Source organism: Miniopterus schreibersii, assembly GCF_964146895.1.
Source record: "Miniopterus schreibersii genome assembly, chromosome: 2".
NCBI classification, from domain to species: Eukaryota; Metazoa; Chordata; class Mammalia; order Chiroptera; family Miniopteridae; genus Miniopterus; species Miniopterus schreibersii.
Genome location: NC_138102.1, coordinates 22,408,008 through 22,434,062, shown reverse-complemented (window position 1 = coordinate 22,434,062; position 26,055 = coordinate 22,408,008). Strand labels below are relative to the sequence as shown.

Here is a 26,055-nt window from a genome sequence, read left to right as displayed (position 1 = left end):
TCTTAAAATAATTGCCCTTTTCCCCTTCGAAACTCTCTAATATATATATCTAACATGCAGGATATATTTTTTTCTTTAAAGTTTCTTGCAGTTGGCAGTATGTCTGTCTTTAAAAATTCGTAGAAGCAGTGCAAATTTTAGGTATAAATAAGTCTTTGAAAAAGTCATAAAGATTTGTTGTCGTATGTGTTTGTATGGCATAAACCAGTTTCAGAAATAGCTTCCTTCCAGGCCTTCTCAGTTTGGTCTCAATTCAGATACAGAAAACAAATGTGTCCCCATTGGGAAAAGTACACATTTTTTGCCCTGGCCCTTTTGTATCTACCAAAATAAAGTTTTAAAATTTGAATTAACATGCATTGCTCTTGGGTTAAGGACGCTTATCTAATTACCAAGTATTGCAATAAAAAATATATGCGTTTTGAATGTTGATAAGACATTTACAAGGGTAGGTGGAAATGTGGTCAATTATACCAGTACACGTGAAAAGCATTCCCAATCATTGATATTTTTTACTAATTACAATCATTGTGAGTGAAAAGTATAATGAGTTATGATGGCTTGAGCATTACAAAGTTGTTATTTTTATATTAAAAGCAAATGTATAGAAGGAAAAAATGAAAACTACCCATATTTCCTCTACCTTAATAAATCATGCTCCCCCCACCTCTTATTGATATACTAATGATTTTTTATATAATTGCTCATATATAATATGGGCAGTTTTGAGTTTAGCATTTGTCATTCAACATTCACTATTTAGAAAGAACTTCTTTTTTCAGTTTCCAGTTGAATATTAGAGCATTCCATGGGTGCTTGTCGACCATGTAGCTGTCTCCCATTATTTTTGTTTCTTTTTAGATAATACTGGGATGAACATCTTTGCTCAAATTAATTTTAACTTTCTGTGGGGGAGGTTTTATTTTTAGAATAATTTGAAGGAAGTGAGATTACTTTGCCAAATGTTAAGCAATTCAGGTAGTTAAGGGGTCTAGAGCAGCCAGACGAAGGAAGACACTGTAGGTGACTCAGAGTGTCCTGTCTTGAGAAAGAGGTGTGTGCCAGGGAGAAAAGAGAGGGCTCACAGGCAGATCTGCACCCTGCTGTGAATGGTGTTGACACCCAGGCTGAGACTGGGCAAGGTGTTGAATGGTATTGAAGATACCTCAGCACTGTTGAATGGTGTTGAATGGTGGTGTTGAATGGTGTTGATGACAGCCCTACACTGAGGCTGGGCAAGGTGCTGAGCACCCTGAAACATTCTGCTGGGAAACTCTTTCCCTTTGTCAACCAACATCCTTAGGAAGTGGTTTTGGATTTGAATCAGATGAGCTGGGAGGGTGACTCCACACTCCTCTCATTGTCTTTGGAGTTTTTACTTCCAGCTCAAAGTGGGTTGGCTCGTAGGTGGGAAGGCATTGGATCCAGCCCAGGCAGCCTGGAAAAAGCAGCGGAAGGGAAAAAAGATGACCAGACAAAAGGTACACACCTCTGCTACCGTCCAAAAGCAAATAGTGTTTGCCAAGGCTCTGTTTCTCTTCTCCCACACACAAGGGCAAAGGCAGTGCCTGTAGAGGAGTCAGTTGTCTTCCCATCAGAGTTGGAGCTGGGGGAGCTGAAGGAGAAAAAACAGCCTTTAATGGACAACATTTGGTAATATTCCTTAAACCCCAGCGTCTCTCCTCACAGCATGGCTTCGCAGCAGTTTACAATTTATTTCTATTTCTTTTCAGTTAACAAGTTCTTACTAGTTTATCAAACTTCAATTAAGTAACCCAGTGAACTCTGCCTTTGCCGGAAAGAGTCTTTATGAAATAAGAGTAATATTTTAGGAAAGAGAAAAGAAAACAACCACCACAAAATAGGCCATTTAATGAGATTTCCAATTTTGCCACAATTTTGTTCTCTGGGAATCTAGGTCTTTGAGTAGATTGATGATGTGGGACCTGTGATAAGAAGTTTTTCTATGGTAACAAATGAAAAATTGAAAACCTACTTCAGCCATATTTGAGTTCTCACTGTTATCACTTCGCCTTTTCACCAATTACCTGTCTGTTGTGCTTTTTACCAGCCTAGGCTCTGTGGCCACATTTCAGCACCTTGCAGGTTTTTCTGATGTTCTCTTTTATTTTTTTGACTAAAGCAGTATATTCCTAATATTACCACTATCCCTTCCCACAAAAAGCAAACAGAACTGTAGAAAATGTATACAGATTTTAGTAAACATATTTATCTGCACAAAGAACAAATGCTAGTTTGCACTGAATAGTTCTCAAAAACATGGAAGCTGAATGATGGTGTTAAAATCATATGACATAAGTTCATATAGGTCTCTGTTTCTCTGTCCCACTCTAATCTTCCAGATAAACCCTACTTTAAAATTACTATGCACCCTAGAAATAGGTACAAATGTATTATAAAATCACACTTCAATGCTTCTACAGGTTCCAATAGCACTTTTAAACCCATTTAAAGGCCTTAAAAGTGTTCAGGGATGGTTTAGAAGCACAGCCTTCTTGCTGTAGGCACATAAAAAAAGAATTAAAAAAATGATAAGTGAGGAAAACCAGACAGGAAGGATTTACAGTATATCCTGTAAACAAGATGCAATTTGCTGTGTGGCTAATCAATGAAGACAAACCATCATTCAGTAGATTGGCTAGAACTCAACTGTAAGTAAGGGCAAAGTGGAGTGAGGCCTGGAAAACAAGAAAGAGTTTCTGAGTAAAAGAAGGGGATAGAGGATTAATTAGGTAGAAGTGGATTCAAGGCAAATTCACGTTATAGATTCTACATATAAGTGGGATCTAATGGACAAAATAAACTGATGAACAAAATAGATTCGTAGACATAGAAGCATGGAACAGACCGAGGAATCTCAGAGGGAAGGGGGAGATGTGGGGAGGGAAGAGATTAACTAAAGACTTTATATGCATATAGGCATAGCCCTTTGACACAGACAGTAGTGCGTGAAGGCCTGGTGTGTGTGGGGGAGCGGGGTGGGAGGTCAGTGGGGGGAAATGAGGATATCTGTAATACTTTGAAAAATAAAGACAAAGGAGAAAAAAAATCACATTATAGAAACTATGGTAGAACCAAAGGTGGGGATTGGTGCAGTCAGTGCTGAGAAATCTTTATTAAGCATTATGTAGATTGCAGTTTTTCAATGCATTGTCTTATTTGATTCTCATGGCAAACCTAATAAATATTATTGTACTCATTTTGTACATGGAGACAGTGAGACTCATTTTGGCTGTAAACAAATTAGAGTAAGTGACATGTTCAATATCACACAATTAGAAAGTGGTAAACAGCCAGAAGTGGGGTTTTGAACTTCTGACAACAGTCATGCACAGCTTAACAATGGGGCTACATTCTGAGAAATGTGTCCTTAGGTGATTCCAGTGTTGTGCAAACATCATAGAGTAAGTTTATGCAAACCTAGGTGGTATATAGCCTACTACACATGTAGGCTCTATGGTATAGCCTATTGCTCCTGGGCTACAAGCCTGTATAGCATGTTACTGTAACAAAACTACACAAGATTAAATGAAGCACGAGAGACAATGATGCAAGCAAGAGATTAGTTAAATATGAGACACATGAGGCTGCTGCTGGCATAATACAGTATGCTCTTTTACAGGAAACTTCTATTTTTATGTGTAGAAATAGTACACTTTAACAGTAAAAAGTATAGTATAGTAAATGCATAAACAAGTAACATGGTTGTTTATTATCATGACCAAGTATTATGTACTGTACATAATTGCATGTGGTATGCTTTTATACAGTGGCAGTGCAGTAGCTTTATTTACACCAGCATCACCATAGACACGAGTAATGCATTGCCCTACAACATTACCACGGCTGTGATGTCACTGGGTGACAGGAATTTTTCAGCTCTTTTATAATCTTATGGGACCACCATTGTATATGCTGTCTGTCTTGACTGTATTTTATTACTGCTCTTTTCACTTTACTCCCCTGCCTCAGGTAGCAACTTGGAAGTCAGACCTTCAGTTTTCTTTAAAGGCGAGGGGAGTTTGGGTGGAGCCTCAGTTGAGTAAAGGAATAGAGGAAAGGTGGAAGTACTCCTGGTTGTGGACTAGTCAGCAGGCAGAAATCCATAGTCCTGCTAATCCTGCAGGAGGTGGGGCTTTATTTGTTCAATGGGTATGCTACAGAGGGAGTTTGGGCTCTGACCAGTCCTAGAAGAACAGATGATATTTTTTGTTTGCTCATGATATCTGTCATTGGAAATCTCTTTTGATAGCTTATTACTGAGGCTCAGGTATGAGAACCTAGGAAATGGCTTCTGTTGGAGATGCTGTGGTGCCTGATTCCTGGGGGGTGAGGGGCACAGAGCATGGCTCCAAGCTCCTTAGGGCAGAGCAGGAGGAGCGAGAGAGAAAGTGGAGAGCCTAGCTTTTCATCACAGTTGATCCATGTATTATTGCCTCTGCTGACCTGTCTTACTTTTGAGGACAATTAAATATATTATCCACTCCAAGTTAAAAGACCCCAGTGCTCTTACCTTTCTTCATTAGGTGTGTTTTCAGATTATATTGGCTTTATGACCTTGGGCAGGTCATTTATCAGTTTTTCCCACGTAAGTCACAGGAGTGTGCAGAAGTGTTTTCTAATGTAAGCCCTTATTGGCATTTGCAGTCACTGGCTGTGTTTCCAGGAATTTAAAATGCCTTCTCTTTCTCAGTATCTGGTTTTGCTTTTCCTTCCCAGAGTCGAAAACATGCGAGCAAAGTCCGACTGTATTACATGCTTCACCCCAGGGACGGTGGGTGTCCTGCTAAGAGGCTCCGGTCAGAAAATGTGAGTACCTGGCACCATGTGATATCCTTGGACAATTTGTTGTGTTTGCTAAGAACTTTGCAGATCAAGAGATTGTAGCCACATCCAGCTTAGTGGGAAAGCTGAGTGACTGGAAACAGTTCTCATTAAATATTGTAGAAAATATTACATGTAAGCAAGTCTTTTTTTCTTTTTCCAGCCAGAACTCACCAGTGTGGTATTAGAGGACTTTTTGATGATACTGCTTTGGGACTGCACAGGGGAAGAATGCACAGAGGTGCAGGGACAGAGAGGGCTGGGTGAGAGGAGAAAGGAGCCCTCAGAAGACAGAGCAGGGAAGACATGACCTAAGGGACAAACCTGCCAGAAATAGCAGATACTTTGCTTTTTACATATTTTATTTTTTCTTTGGTATGTAAAACAGAATGCCAGTTTGCTCATTTATAATGAAGACTGTATGCATCTTGCAAATGAAAATACTCAGGGTTTTTGATCAGCACCCTCTCTCCTGGAAGGAACATTTCCTTGGGAAGACAATGCTAATTAGAAAGTTGCTTTGAAGGTGTAAAGACAGAACAAAGGGCTTATTTCAGCCAGGTCAAGGCAAAGACTGATGAAATAAGTATTCCTAGCAGGGCTTATTTTTCCTAGTAAGTGGAATCTTATTTTTTATTTGAGCTGCTTTTTAACATTAAAGTATAGTTGACATACCATATTATATGAGTTTCAGGTATATAACGTAGTGATTCAACATTTATAGATCTTACAATATGTGAGATACACTAGTTTAGTAACCATCTGTCACTATGCAAAGTTATCACACGATTATTGACTATAGTCCCTTCACCTTTTTCACCCACCCCTCTTCTCTCTCCCCTCTGGCAACCATCAGTTTGTTCTTTGTCTCTATGAGTCTTTTTGTTTGTTCATTTGTTTTGATTTCTTAAGAAACATTCTACTTATTAGTGAAATCATATGGTATTTGCCTTTCTCTGACTTATTTCACTTAACATAATACCCTCTAGGCCCAGCCATGTTGTTATAAATGGCAGGACTTCATTATTTTTATTGCTGAGTAATAGTCCATTGTATATGTGCACCACATTTCCCTTATCCATTCACCTACTGATGGACACCTAGGTTGCTTTCATATTTTAGCTATTACTAATAATGCTGCAATGAACATAGGTGTGTATGTATCTTTTCAAATTAGTGTTTTCATTTTCTTTAGATAAATACCCAGATGTGGAATTGCTGGGTCATATGGTAGTTCTATTTTTAGTTTTTATGAGGCATCTTCATACTGTTTTCCATAGTGGCTGCACCAATTTGCAGTCCCACCAACAATGAGTAGCATTTTCATAGCCATGATAAACACTGAGGATTAAACACAGAAATTCCTTACCCTCTGAGTTCTGAGGAGGCTGCAGACATAGAATTTATACCCTACACTATCACTTAGGCTTGTGATCCTATTCTTCTTTCCTGCCACATAGATGCCAGTCTTCTTATCTTTATTAATAATTAAACATAATCATTGAAGAAGCTTGACAAAAGCTGTACTTGTATATTCCTCACAAGAAAGAAAAGAGAGAGCAAGAGAACAGCATATGATCAAAGGTAGTGAGCATCAGGGCCGGTGTTGCTGATGAATTCCAAGCATGCCTCTTAGCATCACAAAGTGCACTGCTCATGCACAGACTAATCTGGAATACTGTGGAGTTTTCTTTTCTGCCTCAGTGAAGCAGCATTTAGAGTTGGAGACAAAGGACGCCAAACAACTTAGCAAGTGCTGATTAGTGGGATTGAGTCTAGTTCTGCCAGTGCTCAGCTTTATGACCTTGGACAAATAATTGAGCTCTGTGAGCCTCAGTTTCCTCAATACTGTTATAATAATCATACTTCCCTCACTGGGCTTTTGTGAATATGAAATTAAAGAATAGGTAATGAGGTGCATTGTTAAATGCCAGGCACTGAAGAAAAGAGAGATAAGACACAGACTTGTTTAAAAGAAACTCATAATATAGAGAGGGAGATTAACATTGTATAAAAATTAGCTATAGGTGTCTATTAACATCCTTCACAAAGTCCCATGGAAACAAAGAGCAAGTGGTTATGCCAGGGCAGTCTGATCAGGGAAGGCGTTACTCAGGAGCTGGCATTTGAGTTGGGGTCTTTGGGATTGAATGGATTGTACCGGATGGAGGCGGTGGGAGTGAGAAAGGAAAGCAGGTGCATTCTAACAAAGGGACTTATTAAAGCACAGGAGAGTCAGCCTAAGCCAGCTCTGTGTTCTCTCAGTACTTTAGCTACACTGGAGTCATGCTTTCCATCAGGTATCTATTAGAAGAGAGACAGAATTAGTTTTGTTTTTTTCCTTCAAAATTATCCAGCAAGGGTGCCTGTATTGCTTCATTCAATAGCCATTTAGTGTCTTACTCCAATAGTCAGAAACATTGGGTTCAGGGACACTTGACATTTGGCTCTTGAACACAGATCACTTTCTGTCCACTCAAGTTCTGATCATTAATGTTATATCTGAGCTCTTAGGAAGGGCATGGCCAGGCAGACAGAAAGGGGGCCTTGGGGCTCAGGCTAGTGCTCCTCCCAAGCATGGTCTTGCCACTCTGGTCAGACCCATGATTTACCCCATTCAGCCTCTGGTTCTGCCAGGAATCTTGAGGTCAGTTTATGCAGTGGAAGATCTTTGGATTTTAGAGCAAGAAGTATTTGCAAGGATTTGAGGACTTTTTCCTTTGATGTATCTGGGTTTTGAAAACTTGGATCTACCATTGATTTATTATTAAATCTTTTTTCTATAACTTATTAATCATGGTGCTAAAGCAAATCAGTAAACAGAAAAAGCAACACAATGATCTTACTTTTGAAAGAGATGGTTGGTACTTTTGTTAGGCTATGTGTACATTTCATAGGTGAATATATCTTTTCCACTAAGCATTTTGATATATTGGATAAAGTGCAGAGGCCACCCTCTTTCCCTCTGCAGGGCTCTGAGAGTTAGTGTTGGTAATTATTTGGACCAACTTTATTTCTTACAGATTCATACCCAAGTGTTGAGAGACTGAAAACACAAATGGATAATGGCAAGGCCATATATAAAAATAGAAATTTGTCCAGAAAAGCAAGCCATTAACGTACAGTAACCAGCCCAGGAAGTATGACCAGTGTCTTTAGTAACAATCCAGGAAGCCAAACAATAACCCTAGTGACAGTAGTTCCCAAATGGACAGGGCTGGATTACTACCTTTTAGCTTCCCTAAATTTTGTCCCTGCTTCGAACTTAGGACCAATCAGAAAAAGCCACATATGCATCCTAAACAATCACATAGCATGCTGTCTTCTGGTTAACCCACCTACAGCTTCCCCAAGCCAACAGCCTCCACTCAGGGCACACCGAAACCTCCCCTTTTCCCATGATAAAGCTTAGCCACTTCTGCTTGCCTTTGAGTGTTCTGCAGATACGAGCGATGGTGGCTGATTCCTTGCTACGGCAAGCTTTGAATAAATACTCTTTTCTTGTGTTCATTTGGTTGGTCTTTATTTCCACAGGGTTGTAAAATGGGATAACAGTAATATCTAATGTGCAAGTTTGTCATAAGGCCTAACTGAGGTAACTAATTTATTTAGCACTCTGTTTTCAAAGTGCTTTCTGCATTATTATTATTATTGGCAATCCTCTTTCCACCAGCACCCTGTGTTCCTGGAGGGGTGTAACACTTTCTTCCATCTGCTTCTCTATTCTGGCCTGTGCTCCCACCTGCCCTGTGTACCGGGGCTTGCGTCCTAGAGTTACCTGATTGAGAGCAGTTTCCCGGCTGCCTCGAATTCCCAACAAAGTGAGTGGCTTCTAAAAAGAGAGAAAACTTGTTGCTGACCTTGCAAACCCTGACCTCAAGTGAACCACGGGCCCTCAGTGGTCCCTGAAATTGATGGGGCTAGTGAGCAATGGCAGCGATGTCCTTCCCGCCCCCGTCCTTAGCCCTGGAACACATAGTAACTGCAAATGTACATGCAGATGAAGGGAAGGGCCTATTGTTAGTGCTAAGTTCTATTGTCATTTCTACTCCAGGTCACTTGACCTGTTTGCTGTTACTGTTGTTTAAAACCTTGGATTTATTTTTGTCTCCTGTCCTGGCATTTCAGACTTTTAAAATTCCCCCTTCGCGTGCTTTTACTTATTAGAATTCTCCTTTGGGTTTTCTATTTTTTCCCTCCGAAATTTTAGAGCAGGACATTTTCCCCCTGATGCCACAGAGTAAAATTACATGTGAAATAAATTGTTATAGTTGATTGCTTTAGAGCAACTTTCAGTAATCCCCTGAACGTTTGAGCCAAAGAAGGACTTTAGAAATCCTCCAGTGCATTGAGAATCTGTTTTTCACCAATGGCCCTTTTTAGTATCTTCTTACTCATGGGTCACATTCTTTGAAAAAAATCGTCTGTTTGGGAAATAGCACTTTAAGTAAAAAGGTGATTTAGGTTTACTTTTATTTTTGTTCTGAAAAGATAACTAACTGCCAATTCAAATCTCCAGTCAGTATTAAGTAAATAGTGTTTTTACATGGAGTTAATATAATTCCTTGTAAGTGGAGAAACTTGACATTTGGTTAGTCTGAACAGGCTTATCAGGCCTAAATATTTACCTGATTTCCCTCCGGCCTGAAGTATTCAGTATAGCTTGAGAACCTGCAATATTACTTTGACAGATACCTAAACATCCCTGATTTCAGGTTGGAAGGACTCAATTTAATCCAACTCCCTTCTTATTACAAAGGTGAAAATAAGGCCCAAATTGGTAAGGCCTGAGATGAAGATTCTCCCCACTTCCCTAAACCCTATTCCCAGGCTTCTTCCACATATCGTGAAAATGTGTCTTATTTTTAGGCACTGAAGCTGTCGCTGGGTCCAGAGCCTGAGAGCACTGTTGTTCTGGGGCAAAGTAATAATAGTAGCTGTCACTTATCACGCACTTCCCTAAATTCTAAATGCTTACATACATTAACATATTTAATTCTTCCAACTTTTATACAAGGTAATCCTTAGAGATGCAACCTGAAATAGAGAGATTAAGTAACTTGAAATAGAGAGATTAAGTAGAGAGACAAGGCTGGGAAAATATAAAAGAAACAAAAGAAAATTTATTCTGGGACTGCAAACTAGCTCACCACGTCACTTCATGAAACAGGTAGTAAGCACCTACTAAGTGCTGGGGGTAGAAAGATCAAAAGATATGGAACCTTCTTGAACAGATATCAGGATGGGAGTGTTGTCTTTTAATACATTGTGATAAGTTTTCCTGTAGACATAGGCTTGGGCTACCATCTGGGTGCAGGTGAGGGGTCCCAAGCCTCTCCTGGTAGGATGGGACAGGACAAGGTTTCCTAGAGAAAGTGACATTGAGCTGAGTCTTGAAGGACAGATGTGGGTGAGCCAAATGAAAAACAGTGGGAAAGGGCTCTTCTGAGTGTGGCGTTGGCATGAGTAATGCCTTTAGGGAAATAAAATTCAAAGGTATTTCTAAAATATAATACCTTTGAATTAGTGTGGGTGACTGTGTTAGTTTCCTGGGGCTACTATAACAAATTACTACAAACTGGGGACTTAAAATCACAGAAATTTATTCTCTCACAGTTCTAGAGCTACAAGTCTGAAATCAAGGTGTAGGCAGGACCTCCCTCTGGAGACTCTGGTTGGAAATCAGGGCCATGCTTCTTTCCTCGCTCCTGGTGGTCACTGGCAGTCCTTGGCAAAACTTGGCGTACAGCTGCAACACACCGCCTGCCTTCACATGGCCTTCTGTGTGTTCTCCCCTCTTCATCTAAGGATGCCAGCCATTGGATTTAAGGCCCACTACAATCCACTATGACCTTGTCATAACTAATCTGCAAAGACCCTATTTCCAAATAAGGTCCCATGTCTGAGGTGGACAGAAATTTTAAAGGGACAGTATTTACCCAGCACAGAAGTGAAGACAAAAATTGAGGTTGGGATGTTGGACAAGGGTCCAGACCTGTATTGTGCATAATATTGACATTTACTTTGCCAAACTTTGTTGAATTTACAGGTACTTCTCAAAGATAGATGCATTTACCCACAAATGCTGTGTGTTTTGGCTTCCAGCTGTGCATTTAGAGCTGAAAGTGGAGATTCTGGCCCTGGCTGTGCTACAGTCGTTTTTACCACTGTCTTTTGGATTTTCTAAACCTTAATTGCCATGGTTTTAATCAGGATCTCTAGTCACTGTCCTGCCTGTCTCTCTGAGTTGTGAAGGGGCTCAAGAAAAGCTTCCTGTGTGAAGCTGCTTTATAAACTGTAAAGCGTATGTAAAGCGCTGTTTCACTGAACTTTTTATCCTTTGTATGTTGGCTCCATTCTTTGGTCTCCACAGTGCTGAATACGATTTCCATAGCCCTGCTAGGTGCAGGCTTGCTGCTCTCACCTTGAAGACCTGAAAAGCAAGTAGTAAATAGGCATGAGTTAGTATTTATTTATGTCTCTTAAGTCAGGAGTCAGAAGGTAGCCCCTGGCCAAATGCCACCACTGCCTGTTTTTGTAAGGTTTACAGGCTAGGAATGGATTTTACACTTTTAAATGTCTACGGGAAAAGATCAAAAGAAGAAAAATATATTGTGATGCATCAATTACATGAAATTCAAATTTTAATGTCCATAAATAAAGTCCTATTGGAACATAGCCACACACATTCTTTTACGTATTGTCTGGGCTCCTTTCTCCGCAAGAGCAGAGCTGAGTAGTGGCAGCAGAGACTGTATGTCTCTCCAAGCCCAAAATACGGGGTGGGCAAAAGTAAGTTTGTAGTTGTGGGCACCCGAAACAGAGTATATTCTTGTCTTATTATTTATGAAGTATTGCATTATTTATTCGCATTACAACTGTAAGCCTACTTTTGCCCACGCCTGTATTTATTCTCCAAGTAAAATGCTGACTCCTATGTGAAGTGGGTGACGTTGGTGAAGGAGGAGAAAGCATTGTCACTCCTGTGGGCCTGAGTCTCCTTGCTCACAAGGATGACCCCTTCAGGACATTCCGGACTCTAAAGCTGCCTTGTCCACTGTTGCTTGTGAGTTTTAATTTATGAGTGTCCGGCAGGTTGAAGGTTTTGCTCAATAGGCAGCATCATTGCAAACCCCTGAGCTGGAATTGGCATCATTGATTTCTGCTTTGTTTCTTTAGATGCAGATGGTTTGAAATTTATGAACAGGTTATGTTGTAAGAATCTGCCTGAAGCCTGCAAAACTGTGGGAGCAACGAGGATATTTTGTTTCTTCCACAACCTATACATCAAATTCAGCTTACGGTAACTGAAAGTCCTGAGTTTTCTGGGACAGCAGTGATGTAGAATATTCTTTCTTGTCACTACACATCAGTAATATCTCCTGGAAAGGCTAATATCTTCTCTCCAAACTCTACCCAAAAGTGGAATAAAAACCTTTGTTAAACAGATATACCATTAATAATCTAAATGAAGAAAACAGAGCTCCTCATTGATTCATTGTGCCGTCCGGCACTTCAGCTGTAAGTGACTTTCTATCATGATTCTTTGATCACTGAAATCCCTGTTGCCTCCATCCTGTCCTCTATAACTCCATTATTCTATTGATGACACATCATTGGGTATATTCTCTTGTTTGCAGGCCACTTATTAAGCCCTCTTTATATGTCAGGCCATATATTAAGTACTTGGTAGATATTTCATTTGAATTTTACAAATCTAAGTAGGAATCTTTATTGCTTCCATTAAAAAAGATGTGAAGAATGAAGGTTGGGCCAAATATCTTATCCAAAATCGCACACCTTGTGATAGAGCCAAGAGTCAAACAGAAATAGAGTTTGTCTCTAGAGCCTGAGCTCTGTATTACTATGCATTCTTCACTCATTTATTCTTTTTGTAAGAAATAGTAATTGATTGCCTTCTGTCAGAGTCAGGTACTGTGGTGATTGCTGAGAGTTTAATGGTGAATGAAACAGATACAGTTTCTGTTTACAAGTGTTTACAGGGTAGTGGAAAATATGGACATTATTTTTTTAAGGATCATACAAATATACAAATAAAGGAAAGGAATGGAAAAGCATAGGAATGAGGAATCATAAGGTCTTCGGGGTCAGAGAAGGCTTTTGAACAAGTGATGCTTGAGCTGTGTCTGAAGATGAGTAACGATTAAAGAGGTAAGGGGAGATGAGGATCCAGGCAGAGGGAACAGCATGTGCAAAGTCTCTGCAGTCAGGGAAATCACGGCACACTTAGGAATATAAAGAAAGCCAGCATGGCTGGTGTTCAGAGTAGAAGCAGACAGTGAGTGGATTAATGGAAAAAGGAGTAGAGGTGAAATGTCAAATGTCAGGCTTCTAATGGTTCACTGAAAGAGCATGGCCTCTGATGAGGGTCATGGAAGCAGTGAAAAATGGGAAACAAATAGATGTGAGAGAGAATTAAGTAGATAAAAATGGATGAACTGAATAATGGGTGTGAAAGAGAAGATGGATTTTGAATGACTTCCAGGTTTAGAACATGCACAATTAGATGGTTGCTGCCTCTTCCTGCAGCCACAACAACCTTCAATTTTAGGGCCATGACCCAGAGAACAGAAAGATCTGAGAAGCAGGGACAGAAGTGAGGAAAACTCTTTTTTTTCAGATTGTTCCACTTTGGTCCAGGCAGAGCAGGACTAAAATTGGGTTAAAGTGAATCTGGCACCCAGCCAAAGGGAAGGGGAAACAAGGGAGAAGGAACTGATGGATTTTTGTCCTCAGAGCTTCTGTTCATTCAAGTCTTTCTACTTCTCTGATGGAGGGTGAGGCTAAGCCAGGGGCTGGCCCAGAAGCAGATCCCACAGAGGCACAGGCTAGAGAGACCCTACAGGTGTGCTGATGTCCAAAGCCAGGGCAGTGTGTTAGGGAGCTCAAGGCAGTCACTAAGTGGGGGGACTGGGATGAAGATAGTACCAGCACCCTGACATCCTGGACTAAGCCAGCAGGAAGTTGTCTGGAGGGTTTCCAGAGAAGGATGCCAATCCTGGCAGTGGTCAGGTACATGCTTCCAGCAGGAGAACTGGGGTTAAAGGGTTAAAACAGCACAGATGTGGTCATGGGACCTAGGTCCAGTGACTCCCAGAGGATTCATTCTGTTCTGCCTTAGTTTAAAAGACAGAGCTGGTAGGACCAGAGAGCACAGTTTTAGACTTTATGAGGGTGGCAGGGTCCTTACCTTATTTATGTTTGTCCCCTTAACACTTCACAAAGAGGGGTTCCATATATGATTGTTCATATTTTCATAATAAGATATTGTCCTGTTATTTTTATTTAAAACAATTATGATTTCAAAAAATAATTTTAATAAAAAATTATCATTTGGGCCCAGCCGGGCATGACTCAGCGGTTGAACGTCGACCTAGGATCCAGGCGATCGGGGTTTGATTCCTGGTCAGGGCACATGCCCGGGTTGCGGGCTCGATCCCAAGTCAGGGCATGCAGGAGGCAGCCGATCAATGACTCTTTCATCATTGATGTTTCTATCTCTCTCTCTCCTCCTCCTTTCCTCTCTCTCAAATCAATAAAGAAATATTTTTTTAAAAAAATTATCATTTGGAAAGTCTTGTAGAGCATTTCCATGAAATCATACTTGAGATAAAAATCAGTTAAAGTGCCTTTGTTAAAAGAATATTTTGTGACATTGGGTTTGTTCAAGATAATATGACGGTTATGAATGGTTTCCATAGAATCTTCACCAGGTTTTTGGCGTTTTGTGGGTGATCCCTAATAGGAGAAGCCTGAGAGAGGGGCGAGGTGGGCTCTGGGAGGGTGAATTCTCATAGCACAAGCTGGTCTCTCCAGCAATTACTTCTGATTAGGACCTATGCATTCCAACACCATCTATCCCCCGGAAAACCCTGCTCAGTTATTTGCTGTCTCTGCCACTAGTCATTGCCTGCTTTCTCCTGACTGTCCTTTAGGCTTGACCCTATTTTACCACAAATCAAGGCTGTTAGTACAGGTGTTGATGTGGAGCTGATAGAGGTATATGTCCTTCTCAGATCCCAGCTCTCGAGTGTCACTCAGGAAGTTCTCCTCTGGAGGACATTTTGGTGCTGACTCAGGGGTGAAGAGATTAAACATATTTATTGGATGATCTTAAGATGTGGAAGAGTATAGGTCAATTTCCTTAGCATATGTTTTTCACTTTGCACACTGAATGAGCCCTTGGAAATGAATCAGATAATATATTTTGTTTGGGGTAGTTTAAATACAAGATTTCTGGTGACTATAGACTTCAAAAGAGCTGTTTGTTTTGTGATAATAATGACTCTCTCACTCCAGCTCTGAAATGTTAGTTTAGTTTATATGTTGGGTTTTCTTTTCAGGGGGCTGGCAGGACTGTATAGGAGCCTCTACGCACAGTTTGATGACTCACTAGCCTCTTGACAGCTGGGGTCTTCAGTGTTTACTTCCTTTTCTGCTGTGACTTCTCTCTTCCGGTGTCTGTATTTCAAGCACATCTTTTCTGTCTCAAACCCCATTCCCCCTTTTCCCCCCTGATGGATAGATATCCTTGGTTAATATGCCAGAATCGCACAAAACATGTTTGTTTTTCTCTTAAGTCCCAACTCATTCCTGAAAAATTTTATTACTCCTTTTTAATCAGGTTTTTTTCCCTTATATATCTGGGTCCATTTATCTTCATCTCTTCCCTGGCTGCAGGGAGGGATGTGCGAGAATCTGCCTCCCTTCCTTCCTTTGTCCTACATAGCACAGTGAGTCTTTCCTCTCATACAGCTATGTCATAAATCATGCTGCTGTCTCCCCATTAAGTGACCCCGTATGCCCATTCTGTTTCTTTTTAGTAACCTCTGGGCATTCCTCATGCTCAGAATGTTATTCTTGTAGAACAAAGAAGTCTGTTTCCTTCACTACATTCTGCCTCGTGATTGTTTGGCTTTGTTTAGGTTGATGCATTCTTTTAGGAATATATAATTCTTTCTTCTTGCCTTAAAACCAGCCAAGGGTTGTGACATTAGACTATAAGATACATTTATAACTTTATGTGACCTGGATTTGGTGCAGGTAATGCTGAGACAATGATGGATATCTCCTGATAAACGCCAGAAAGCCTTGCAAAAGTACATTTGAAAAATAGAGATGATGCACTGAGTTCTACTAATTTGAAGTAAAATGTCTCTTTGAACTTGGATCCGGCAAACCTATCTTGTGCACCTGCCCTTTATCACAGACGGCACTAGGAGGGAGCTCTGCATATGTGATCTTACATAATTCTCAGAAAGTTTTATCACATGAGCATTACCATGCCAATTTACAAGTGAGATAAAGAAGGTTCAGAGGGCCCTGTCTGGTGTGTCTCTGTGGTTAGAGAACTGGGCTGTACTCCGAAGGGTTGTGATTGTGGGTTCGATTCCCAGTCAAGGGCATGTGCCTAGATTGCAGGTTCAATTCCCGGCCTGAGTCGGGGCTCATGGAGGAGGCATCCTAGCGATGTGTCTCTCTCACATTGATGTTTCTCTCTCTCTTCCCCTCTCCCCCTTCCACTCTCTCTAAAAATCAATGGAAAAAATATCCTCAGGTGAGGATTAACAAAAAAAAAAAAAGAAGATCCAGAGGGCAATAGAAGCATACACAGGATCAAAACTGAGGTCAACTAATTCTAGTGCCTTTTTCATCCTGTCACCTCCTTGTGGCAGCCTTTGATGAACTGCATTTTGTTATTTTTAAGAATGCACTTTTATTTCTGGCTCAGCCGTTTCAACATGTTGGTGACCTTAGTAGTGCTGAGTTCCTGTTAAACATCCTTTATGGGAGTGACTCAAGGAATTCAACTGCTCAGGGCCTGCGGTGGGCTGGGGCAATGTTCATCGGGCCATCCTAATCATGTCCTTTTCTTCCCACGCCCCTACTCAGAGTCAATGACTTTACACACCAATTAAAAATCTGAGGGATCAGATGCTGTGGTGCCTCTCAAGTCAGTGTAATGTAAGGAAAAGGCATAGGTTTTGGGACCTTCCCTGCAATTGAATCTGGCCTCCAACTTCTGCTAGCTGGGTGGCCTTGGTCAAGTTCCTTACTTTTCTAAGACTTAGTTTCCTCATCTGAAAAATGGTGACAACCACCCATATGTTCCAGGACTACTGTGAAGAATACATGTGATAATGTAAACATCAAGCAGGGAGCACAGGGCCCGGTGAAAGATAGGTGCTCAGCAACTGTCACTTCTTTCTCTTTTCTAATGGATGGATGATGGTGAGTCTTTATTTGATAGGGGGAAAGACACATGCCAGACCGAATAGAATGAGCTAGTGGGAAATTCAATGCTCTGTATTCCAGGACTAAATGCTGCTGACAGATACATTTTCTGCAGAAGCCCTAAGTAATTGACAAGGAACCAGACCAATGGAGAGAAAGTATTACAGTGTTCAATAACATTCTTGTTTTAAGGGAACTAAACGAATACAAAGAGTGAATAATATGATGTTGGCATTTGCACATTGGAGCTTTGTTTGGAGGAACACGGATGTCTTGTCATTACTTGGCCCTTATTGAGCCCCAATATTTAAGTCTAGTCAGAAAAGAGTTAGATATTTGGAACAGCTCTGGGAAACAGCACGTATGACTTCAGCCACGTGCGCCGTGCAGTGGTTGTACCCCCTCCCTTGTGCTCATGGGTGGTATTATTCAGTCATGGCACAGTGACCTCAATAGATACTAAAATGTGGCTGTTTAAGCGTGTCATTCTTGAAGCCTCATTGAAACCCTCTGTGGAAGCATATGTGAGTGAACATAGTCCAGGGCTATTACTTGATTGCGACAGGAACCATTCCTCTTGATCGGTGGCACTGTGTGGCCAAATCATCTGGTAATTATGTGTAATTCATCTATTAGCTTTGTCTTTTTGCCAAACATATTTAAAAGAAAAATTGTGTAGAAAACGAGATTATTTTTATTGTGAATTCCTAATGGAAAAAGGCATTTTTCTTCAGAGTTGTTAGCTTGGTTTTATAGTTGGCCTTTTAAAGGAATGTCTTTGATTTCAGGTACTCAAGAGCTCAGCAAATATTATCCTCCATATAATTTAAATAGTTGTCATAGTTTAGGCTTAAGCACTGAATGTGTATCATAAGACACAGTGTTTTGTTTTTTTAAATTTTTGGTATTTTATTGTAAAAGGAAAGAAATTTTGTTTCATTGGTGCCTTGAGTGATGGTCGACCTTTTCTTACTAGATTTCCTCTTCACATTTCAGTTGTTCATAATCCTAGAAGGTCACTAGTTGGCATTAGCAACCCTAGGAATGAATGGCCATGGTGTCACATCTTAGAACTGACAAATTAGTTTGTTTGATCTCTCATTATCCATTATATCCAGTGTTGTAATGGGGGATGGAAAAATTCAAGATAGAACTATGACCTGAAATTTCCTGAACACCAAGAAATTAGGGTCTTTAGTGTGTCTTTCCTGTCCATTTCCCTCATACAGATTGTGCATTTTTGTGTTTTTGTATATGCATTGTGACATACTGTCCTAGGCATTAGTTCTCTGCTTTCTTAGCTAGTGAGGCAAAAAGGAGGTAAAGAGAAGGAAGGGAGGGAGAAGGGGAAAAACAGAGTTCTTAGCAAGGCAAAGGTAAAGTTAAAAAGTATCCAAAGAATATCTGAGCCTAGAAGGGATTTTAAGGCTTCTCAGTGCAAATCTTTTCACCTGCAGTGCAAATATTATCATCTAGAAATAAAACAGAAAAGCTATAGTCCTTGTCTGCACTTCACTTGGACTTTAAGAAAGGACTTTAAGAAAGTCACCTTCTTGGATTATTTCTTCCTCTGACTGATCACTTGTTGCTTTCCAATTTTAGTAGCATGTGATTTAAATATTCTCTGGAATCCAACATTATGATTTATAAATAAACTGGATTGGTGGATTGTTTATAATTTCAAATATTTCTTTTATGTTCTATGCAATAATTATTCACCTATATAGTCCATGAATCAGTGTTTTGTGCCTGTTCCTGATACAGAGTACAGAGTAAGTGGTGAGCAAAGCCCGACGAAGACAAGGTCTCTGCCCTCAGTTGAAAGTGGCAACTTTGAGAAGTGCTGTGGATGGGTGGGCATGGTGCTAAGAGAGATCACTCAGGATAGGTGATCTAGCTGGGAATTGAAGGGAGGTTTCTCTGAACAGTGATTCCCAAGTGGCATCTAGTGATTTCTAAGGTGCATAGGCACGAAATGGGGAAAGAAGTAAAGACGATCATCCCAGGGAGAGGGAACAGTATTTATGAAAGTTGGGAGAGAAATAGAAGGCGGGTGAGCATGGTGAGGCCAGAACAAAGCATAGGTGGTGATAAAGAGGCCAGAAGGAGCACTAAGTAGGAGCCAGACCACTGAGGTTTTTATGGGAAGGATCAGGATGTAATTTATCACCCAAACTGGGACACTTCGAGAACGAAAGAACACTATTAATAATGAAACTGGAACAACAGGTGTAACGTGATAGGTATAACTGAGGATTCTATTTAAAAGCTATTGAAAGAAGATTTTGTTTTTAAAGTGCAGTGAAAATCCCTTGAAGAATTTAAGCCAGGAGACTTAAATGGTCAGATTTGGCATTTAGAAATCACTGTGTTGCAATGTAGAAAAAGATTGAAGGAGGACCCGTAGGGGAAGTGAGTGGACCTGTTAGGATCCTATTGTAGAGGTCTAGGGGAGTAGGGACTACAGTGAATGAAGTGGAGATTAGAAGTGAACAGATTTGAGAGAATTTCAAATTAACATCTTCAATGATGAAGAACTGATTTCAGTAAAGGCCCTAATTTGTTTTCACCTCCTTATATCCATGCCCTTTGGTATTATTCTCCCAACCTGATTCAGAGCTTGACAAGGCACTTTCCTTTGGCTAGTGGCATAGTAGCAAATGGATCACAAGTAGAGCCATGAAAAGACATGTGCCTTGCACTTAGACTCTTGATGCTCTTGGACTCTGACAACCAGTCTGGGCCAGCTGCCTGGAGGATGAGAGAACATGTAGATGGAGGCAGAGACCATCATAAACCTCAGAAACCAGCCAGTGCCAGCCACCAAATAGCTGGCTGCAAACTCAGAGAGCAGGTGACCCCAGCTCAGACCAGAAGGACCACTTAGCTGAGCCCTGCCTGAATTGCTGACCTGCCAAATTATGCGCTAGATAAAGTGTTGTTTTAAACTATTAACTTTTGGGTTGGTTTGCTACATAGCAGAAGATGCAGATACTTTTATTGAGAGAAAACTCTGAAAGAAGACCAGGTTTGGATAAAACAGTTTTGTTTAGAGATGATGACTTTGAGGGGCAATTAGGTTGTTTTGGAGGTTGTTTCAAATAGGAGCGGGGATGTGTGTTTGGAACTCAGAGGGGAAGTTTGGGGGGGAAGTAGAAATTTGGATGTGATCTGTGTGGTTGAGAACCTCTAGGGAGAGGGTGTGAGGAGAGAAGAGAAGAAGAAGAGAAGAGAGGAAGGCAAAAAAAGGGAAGGAGAAGAGAGGTGAGGAGAGTCTAGGAACCAACATCTGGGAAGACAATGAGGCCACAAAGGAGACTTACAGGCAGAGAGTAAGGAGGAAAACCAGGAATGTGTAATGGAAGGGAAAATTAGTTGATTACTATCAAAGCAGTGATAACAGATGAAATCAGCTATAAAACAAACATTTTGTGCATTTTACTAATGTATATTCAGTGAAACACTGAATAGTCTATTTTTGTTTCCCCAAGAGGGGAATTGAGTGCTGAGCAATATGAGATATCAAATGTCTCTTTGCTTTCTTGCCTTCTGGCTCATTCATGGGTTTGGGGAACAGTGGTTTATATGACCTTAGAGATAGGCATAGGATAAATCCATTCTCTGGCTGGAAATGGGGTGATGTTGCCTAGAAGCTCTGACTTGGAACACAATGTAAGAAACATGCTGCCTGTGTCCTTTTGCTGCACCTTCATCCCCTCTCAGGGCCACTGTGCTTGACTCCCAGACACTCTCTCCACCTCTTCTCCAAAGCCTTGCTTTGGAAAAAGACCTTATAAACTCATTCATACTAAGGTGCAAATGACTGATTAGCTTAAGTCTTCTGTTTTGCTCAGAATGCTAAGTCTTAAACGTGAAGACATATCTCTCTATTCTGGGAAATGCCATTATTTGAGTGAGGGGAAGATGTTTTAATATGTCACTTATCTGGATTACTCCCCTGCAGTTTGCTTTTATATATTGAAAATAGAGCCCTATTTTCACAGAATTGTGGATTTCTGGGCGTTTTCAGTCTAGAATGACCATGCCTAAGCGGACTCATTTTTTCTCCCCACAAAACCCTGCTTTTCCTCCTATATGTCCTTTTATTATTAGTAACACCAAACTTTTTCCATTTTCTCCAGCTAAATATTATTGAATTACATTTGGTCCCACTCACCTGTCACATCCAGATCCCGCAGTTCTGCCCTGTCTGACCCTGGTCACCTCTTCTCTGTCCCTTCCTGCTGTTTCAGACCAAGATCAAGCCTTCATCATCTCTCACCTGGCTTGATGCCTCTGCCTCCTGACTTGTTCTAAGTCTGTCTTTTCTTCTATCCAGCCTAGAAATTTTGTTACCAGAATGGCTTTTCTTATGTCTAGATTTGATCTTGCCCCCATTCTCTTTATATACATTTGATGATGCATTTTCTTGTAGAATAAAGTCTAAACTTCTTGGCAGACCACCACTCCCTTCTAAGGGCTGCCAAACTAGGGTTTGCCTCACTTGTTATTTTTGGTTGACATTACATAGGAGTTGCAAGATGCTGAGGGCAGAGACTGACCAAAGGATTTCATTCTCCCTTCATTCTCTGTCGATAGCGTGTCCATAGTTTTATGCCCCTGTGTGAAGATACAGCTCTTGAATTGTACAAGGGGTCCTATACCCAAGGTAGGTGCCTCTCAGTCATTCAATTGGAGAACACTTGTGAGTTACAGCTGAGCAGGATGAGACAATGACACCAAGAAGGGGTCCTGGAAATGGGGAGAGGGATCCGACCGCATGTGTTCTACTCTTGGGTACCTAGTATCATGTTATTTTAACCTCATTTGAGACACCGACGAGCAGGGTGTCCCTGATATTATATAGAAGCATAAAAGGCATCAAGCATGCTGACTAAACCAGCTGGGGACCTGCAGATAAGTCATGCCCCTTTCCTCTCTTCAACCTCTTCACTCCTCCTCCCAGATCTCAACCTTGAGCAGGGTTGCCTTCAGTGTCTGCTGGCAAGGTACCCACAGTTCTTGGAGTATCTGGATGGAGAAACTAAGACAGAAGGCATGATCTGTGAATCAATCTCTCCTGCTTCCCTCAAGAAAGAAATGTCTAACATCCAGTGCCAGGGAGCCCCAGGTCCCAGGTAGGGAATTTTCTCCGAGGGGTCCTTTAACAGGCCTTTGTTTTCCCATCCCAGTCAACCTCTGGACTTGGCTACTGGCATTTGCACAGGTGAGACCTAAGTCATGTCAAATCAGACACTCCTCATTCCTGGAAGCATTCACCACTAGTCTGTCTGTCTGTCTCCCTCCCTCCCTCCCTCCCCTCCCTCCCGTCCCTCCCCTCCCTCCAGGCCCCTGTCAGGGCAGAACATCATTACTTTTAAAGCAGATTTCTTGGTCTTCAGGAAATGCTTAGTGAGCAACCTCAGCCAGGGCAACTTCAAATCAGCTGCCTGAGACTTCTGCCTGACATCCTGGGACCTTTAGGAAATAACCAGGAAGGAAGCTCCCTGTTCAACTGTCATCTCGGGTTACTGGTTTCAAGTATTAACTGAAATGACCCAATTAAGCAAGTGTTTTAAGGCCCCGAATTCTTGTTAAAAGTGCAATTATTCAAAGGCTCCTTTGAAAGACATCTACTTTTGTCTGACACCGAAACCAGGTTACTTTCTTGTCAAACAGAAATATTACTTTCCTTCTTAATTATAAAAAGGTATACATTATTATTTTCTATATTTATTTAAGTTGAAAATAAAAATTGCACTTCTGAGAGATATTACTGTTAGCAGCATTGCAGCATGGTGTAGATCCTTTCTGGTTTCTTTGCTTTGCTACATCTGCAAATATATATATATATATATATAGATAGTTGCATTTCTATATATATATGTCTATATATATGTATTTACATGTAAACTATAAACAATACATAATATTTATATATGAACTATACATAAGCTGTATACATACATACATATTTTTGGAAGAAGTAGGATCACACTATAATGTTCTGTGTCCTGTTTTTCTATGTAATAAAATAATGTCATCAAATTCCTATTTCAACTCCTGACAGAGATATCATTTTTAATGCTATATCTTTTTGCTATTATATTGAATGAATATTCTGCAATTTATTTAATCAATCTCTTGTCAGTGGGTATTTGTTATATCAAAATTTTAACCATATTTTTGTTTACTTGTACAGGTATTTAATTAGAATAAAGTTCTATTAGTGCCCTCACTGTATTAAAGTATATGCACATTTATAGTCTTTTGATATATATATCTATATTGCCCTCCAGAAAGTTTGTACTGATTTATATGTCCACTATCAGTGTATAAAAGTGTCCATTTTACCTCATTCTCATAAATACTAGATATTATTAATCTTTTTAATCTTTGCTAATTTGATAGGTAAAAGTGAGATTTTATTTAGTTGATACAGTTTAATTGCTAGTGAGGTTGATTATCCCGTCTTGTGATTGCACCCATCTTTTCTAAATTTTCATAACCTTTTCTAAAGTTTATAATGTTTATTTTAAAATTATTGACTGTTATACTTTGTACTTTGTTTTTTCTCTCCCAGTTTGTATAAAAATTGTCTTCTAACTTTGAGGGATATGGGGGTGTGTGTGTGTGTGTGTGTGTGTGTGTGTGTGTGTATACATGTATGTCTCAAAGGCCAGTGCTGTTCAAATGAGTTTGGCTAAAGGAGATAAAACCCAAAACCAACTAAAATCGATCCTTCCAGAATGTATGCGGTAGATTAGAAAGAGAAATTGAATATTTGGGGGAGCACCTTTGAACTTGACGTTCTTGTAAGTCAGCTAGCACGTTTCTCTTTCTACTTCTCATTTTTTTAACGTTCGCCCAGTCTCTTTGTATTTGCACAGGAGCGACAGCACAATTTTTAAATAGGGGTTCAAGAACTTCTGAGGAGCTTGTGTGTAGATTTCTAGAGATTTGCGAATTTATATGAAAAACAATTAGACCTTTGTCTACACTAACATCTTGAAATTTTGTATTTCTTTCACTTTTAAGTGTGAGCAACAAACCATAGTAATATTAGCATTTCCTGATATCTGACATTATAAAAACCACTCATATTTTAAAATCACATTACTGTTGTTGAAGATACCTTATAATATCATAGATGCTTATCACTATGAAATGAAACTAGATCTTGTTATTTTATGAAGAAGCACGTTATTCTATTGTTTTTATCACGGAACATTAAATATTTTAATAGTTGCAGTTCACTCCAATTTGTTTCTTTTGTAGTCCTGTGCATTTTGCTTTATGCATTTAAAAACATTATTTTGACTCCCAAAATAGGCTTCATTTGACTACCAAAGGCATCCGAGGCACACAGAAGTTAAGAATTCCTGAGCTGGAGAGAGTGTTACAGTTACTAGAAGATTCTAACTTGCTCCTTGCTGAGAAGTTGGGGCTCCTTTCTTTGCCCTGACTCTTTTCCCTGCATCCTTACTTGCTCTCTGGGATACCTGTTTCAAGTGCCCTGGAAGCTTTTCAAATGTTCTATCAAATATATTAACAACTACCCACATTAAATACATTTTAATTATAAACATTTGAAATAATTATAATAATTTTATTTTAAAATTTATCTGGTGATGAGAAACTAATTTAATTTACGATTGACTGCAATTTTTTGACAACCATTGTGCTTACTCAGGAGTTCTTGCAAAGTGGGAAAATCTAACATACAATTGTTTCCTAAATGTAATGAAATTTTTATGAACACTAAATTTAACAATTAATGAAGTTGACATAATGATACATTTTGTGCACATTTAATTAAACATTTAGTTATAGCGATTTTGCAGTTTTGTTATTTTGGAGTCAATTTCTTTTTTTTTAAGTTTGTTTGTAGGTTCTGGAAAGCACGTAGGCCCTGATGCCTGTGCCTGCTCTGCCTCGTGGAGTTCCTTCCTGCCCAGGGGCAAATTAACAGCCCTATGCTCAGAACACATCTTCCTTCTCTTAACTGAAAACTCTCTGTCCACGTGGAGGGCGCTTTCCTGCCTCCTCTAAGTGAGCAGACACTGCTGGCTCCCCCTTGCCATGGGGCCTGGAAGTATTTCAGCCCAGCTCCTGCTTGCTTTTCCATTTTCCCACCCTCATGCAAAATCCCCCCTTAATTCCAGTTCCACTGCATCCACTTATATTAGCCTCTAGCTTTCCTTTAGCTCTAATCTATGGTCTTAATCCTGTCTGCTCTGGGATCGCTGAGTCTCCAATCTCCCTGCTGCTGTCCAGCCACCACCTTGAACAACTTTTCCATCTGTGGGGACAAGCCATTCTGTCCCCAACCTCAAAGCTTTGCAGCAGGTTTTAATTTTTTTTTCAAGCTGTGTTTCTAGCTTCCCCAATAACACACAGTCTTTTCTCAAGAAATATTTGTTCGAGAGTGAATGAATGATCTTTGTCTTATTTCTTTAGTTCAGCTCCCGATTGCCTTCATCACAGTCCTTGTTATTACCTGGCACTAAACCTCTTCTGAATATTGCAGTGCAGTACATACACTGCTAATCATACCGTCCTATCCCCCTGGCTCTCTGCCTCCCGGGATACCTTCTTTTCACCTGTTCCTATAGCCAGCCCCTCAGCTCTTTCCTTCTCTCCCCACCCAGCACTTGCCTCTTTCCTTTGCTTTCTCAGCGCTTTCCCAGACCAGTCTTTTGCCTGCACCCTCAGTGTCCTGGCTACGATAGCAGCAGTGGTAGTAGCAGTAATAACTAGCATTAACGATATGAATGTCAGTAATACTAATGAGCAAGTGCACGTGTGCGTCAGACTCTACGCGGAACGCTTTCCATGCGCTGCTGCACGTCACTCTGCGAGGTGAGTGCTCCTAGTCTTCCTTGTCTCCATTAAAAAAAAATAAGCTGAGGACAAGATCGCTTAAGTAGCTTGCTTAATATCACAGTTTGAAAG

The 26,055-nt window shown here is 40.3% G+C and overlaps 1 protein-coding gene across 4 annotated transcripts in view; it reads left to right on the top strand.

Annotated features, from left to right (window-relative positions):
- ZMAT4 (zinc finger matrin-type 4) overlaps positions 1-26,055 on the top strand; it is a 303,306-nt gene that overhangs the window by 106,748 nt on the left and 170,503 nt on the right. For all 4 annotated transcript variants that reach the window (XM_081128908.1, XM_081128906.1, XM_081128907.1 and 1 more), the window contains one exon: positions 4,741-4,830. In XM_081128908.1, coding sequence (XP_080985034.1) covers positions 4,741-4,830 — 90 coding nt within the window. The remainder of the gene's footprint in view (positions 1-4,740; positions 4,831-26,055) is intronic.